This window comes from Chrysochloris asiatica, unplaced genomic scaffold (genome assembly GCF_000296735.1).
Source record: "Chrysochloris asiatica unplaced genomic scaffold, ChrAsi1.0 scaffold00157, whole genome shotgun sequence".
Classification (NCBI taxonomy): Eukaryota; Metazoa; Chordata; class Mammalia; order Afrosoricida; family Chrysochloridae; genus Chrysochloris; species Chrysochloris asiatica.
The window spans coordinates 380,239-383,026 of record NW_006408675.1 but is presented as its reverse complement, the minus strand read 5'-3'; the positions used below and the strand labels follow the sequence as shown (position 1 = coordinate 383,026).

The following is a 2,788-nucleotide window of genomic DNA, read 5'->3' as shown; positions in this document are numbered from 1 at the left end:
CTTCACTGGCTTTAGTGGTTGGTGCATAAATTTGAATAATAGTGGTATTAACTGGGCTTCCCTGTAGGCGCATGGATATTATCGTATCACTTATATATCTAGTACATAGTAGCACTCAGATATGTGTTGAATGAATAGATGACACGCTAAGCCAGCCATTGAATCAAACTTAACTTGTCAGACAAATGGATATCTTTACATGTAACACAGCTTGTCAGAAAGAAAAAAAAAACACCATCCAGAATCTAGTATCTTAGGCATAAAGAACTGAACTATATTCTGTATCATGGACAGAATCTCTTTACAGTTCAAGCTTTGATCTGACATTATAGCATGAATAAATGTATATTTGTGAATTAAAAGTCCTCTGAAATACAAATACTTTTTTGAAATTTCTTTCAAGGATTTGCTCGGATATTTGGATACCCAGTAGGTATCATTGGAAACAATGGAGTTCTTTTTTCTGAATCTGCTAAAAAGGCAAGTACTCTTAAAAACGTTTAAAGATTTTCTGTTTTAGCTTAACATTAATTTTGAAGATCAGTTGAAAGGATTAAAGTTTATTGCATAAAAGCTTTAACATGTTTAAGTGGATTCCTTTGTAATTAGAAATCTGTGTATATATGTGTGAGCATAACTGTCAAATGTGTGTTAGTGTTAGAAATAGGTTATGTTTGTTTACATTAGCATAAGGAACTCTCTGGTGGCGTGGTGGCTGTGTGCCACGGAGTCGGTTCTGACTCAGAGTGAGGGTTTCTGAGGCTGTAAATCTTTACGGGAGCAGAAAGCCTCATCTTTCTCCCACGGAACAGCTCGTAGTTTCAAACTGTTGACCTTGCAGTTAGCAGCCTGATTCGTAAGCACTACGCTACCAGAGCTCCTTAAGAAACTATCTAGAGCACTATTAAAAAATCAAAGGTACTTGTTTTAGGAAATTTCTTATAAAGTTCTTTGAGTTATCAGTGCTAAGAGGACATGGCATATTCTGAGAAGATATGAGAACACATCTTGAGAATTTCATTCTCTAGTGCTTCCTGCTTTAGCATGGCACAGATAAACCTGAGAGTTTCATGTCATTGGTTGCAAAAAGCCACAAAGGTCTGTACAATTTCCTTATGCTTATAAATATAGTCATATTGAGGGTAAGCAATTGCTTTGAGATTTTATACCTCTCCAGGTACTCCAGCAAAGGTAAAGGATTCAGCAGATAGAAAGTAAAACATAAAAGAAGTGATTTATAAGAGTTTTCTTACTCCCGTAATCCTTAGACAATATAATGTATATATTTAATTAATAATTAATTTCCTAAACTCAAGTTTGCAAGGACCCTGTCTCTTATTTAATATAAAATCCCATTTACTTGGGTGTATTGGTAAGAAAGATATATTTGATATGATCTTGGTGCATGAAAGGATATCAAATGATCATCAAAATGTAAATATCTTTTTGGGCATCCTATGTTGTTGTTATATGCTGTCATGTGGATTCTGACTCATAGCTCCTCTATGGGTTTGCATTCTCTCTTATTAAAGTGAAGAACTACAGAATATCTAATAGCAAGGGTGAGTCATTCTCGCTGACAAGTAGTCCTTTCTGCTCTGTTATTTAAGTTCCACTAGCTATGAGGACTGTAATGATGGACTTTATCAACTTCAGAGCAGTTATCCTACAGTGTGCACCTGTGATCACACTCAGAGATGACCATGCAAAACAGGTGCAGTACAAACCACAGCTATCTATCCTGTGGGTAATCAGTAGGTCAGACAAGCCAAGCAACGTGTATTCTTCCTTGGATTTGACCCACTTGTGGTGTTTGTAGGCTTTATGATGATTATAAATTTCATAATCCATTTTCAAAAAGATTTTCATTTGCTTACAGGGAGCTCACTTCATCCAGTTATGCTGCCAAAGAAATATTCCACTGCTGTTCCTGCAAAACATTACTGGTAAGAAACTCTTGTGCACACCAGGCCTCCAGTGGGAGTGGGGTGGGAAGAAGTGATGGTGGAAGACTGGTGAAGGGACAGGAAACCAAGAACAAAACTCTTTGTAGGTGCGAAGGAAGTTTATAACGTTTGTGGAAAAGTTATCTTTTAATTTCATTTTTCCACACACTTTTTGAAGCCCCCTTGTATTTTCGAAGTGCACAGGAATCCAAAAAGCCCCAAAAGGGGGTTTGTGAGAAGGACCTTTGGAACAGGATAGTTGAAGGGAACTGGGGGAGTGTCATGACAGGAAAGCCCAGCAAGGAGTCACTTTAAGTAGGAAAGGGATGGTCAAAAGTGTCAGATTGTTCAATTATGTCAAAGAAAAGAGAACTGAGAAATTACCATAGGATTTAGTAAATTTCTAAACAAAAGATCTAAAATGTATTGTGTACATTTAAGTGTTTTCCTGGAGTGGTGTTGAGAAGACATTTTTTAAAAAAGCTCGCTGAAATGACAAATGTTGTGTTACTTATATTTTTATTACATGTAACAAAAAGTTCACCTGACAAAAAAACCCCCGCCATTCGTCTGTCACTTTGTCATACAGTAGTGATTTGTGTGTTGCTGTGATTCTGGAAGCTATACCATTGGTATCTTAAATACCAGCAGGGTCATCCCTGGTGGCAAGTTTCAGTGGAGCTTTCAGAGTAAGACAAACTAGGAAGAAAGAGAGATAGACTACTTTTGAATGTTTGTTGTTGTGTGCCGTGGAGTTGGTTCCGACTCATAGCGACCCTGTACAGGGTTTCTGAGGCTGTAAATCTTTACAGGAGCAGAAAGCCTCATCTTTCTCCCACAGA

General features: G+C 37.3%; 1 protein-coding gene across 1 annotated transcript in view; it reads left to right on the top strand.

Annotated features, from left to right (window-relative positions):
- Window positions 1–2,788, top strand: part of MCCC2 (methylcrotonoyl-CoA carboxylase 2 (beta)) — a 123,666-nt gene that overhangs the window by 99,133 nt on the left and 21,745 nt on the right. The window contains exons 12-13 of the mRNA XM_006870957.1: window positions 404–484; window positions 1,884–1,946. Coding sequence (XP_006871019.1) covers window positions 404–484; window positions 1,884–1,946 — 144 coding nt within the window. The remainder of the gene's footprint in view (window positions 1–403; window positions 485–1,883; window positions 1,947–2,788) is intronic.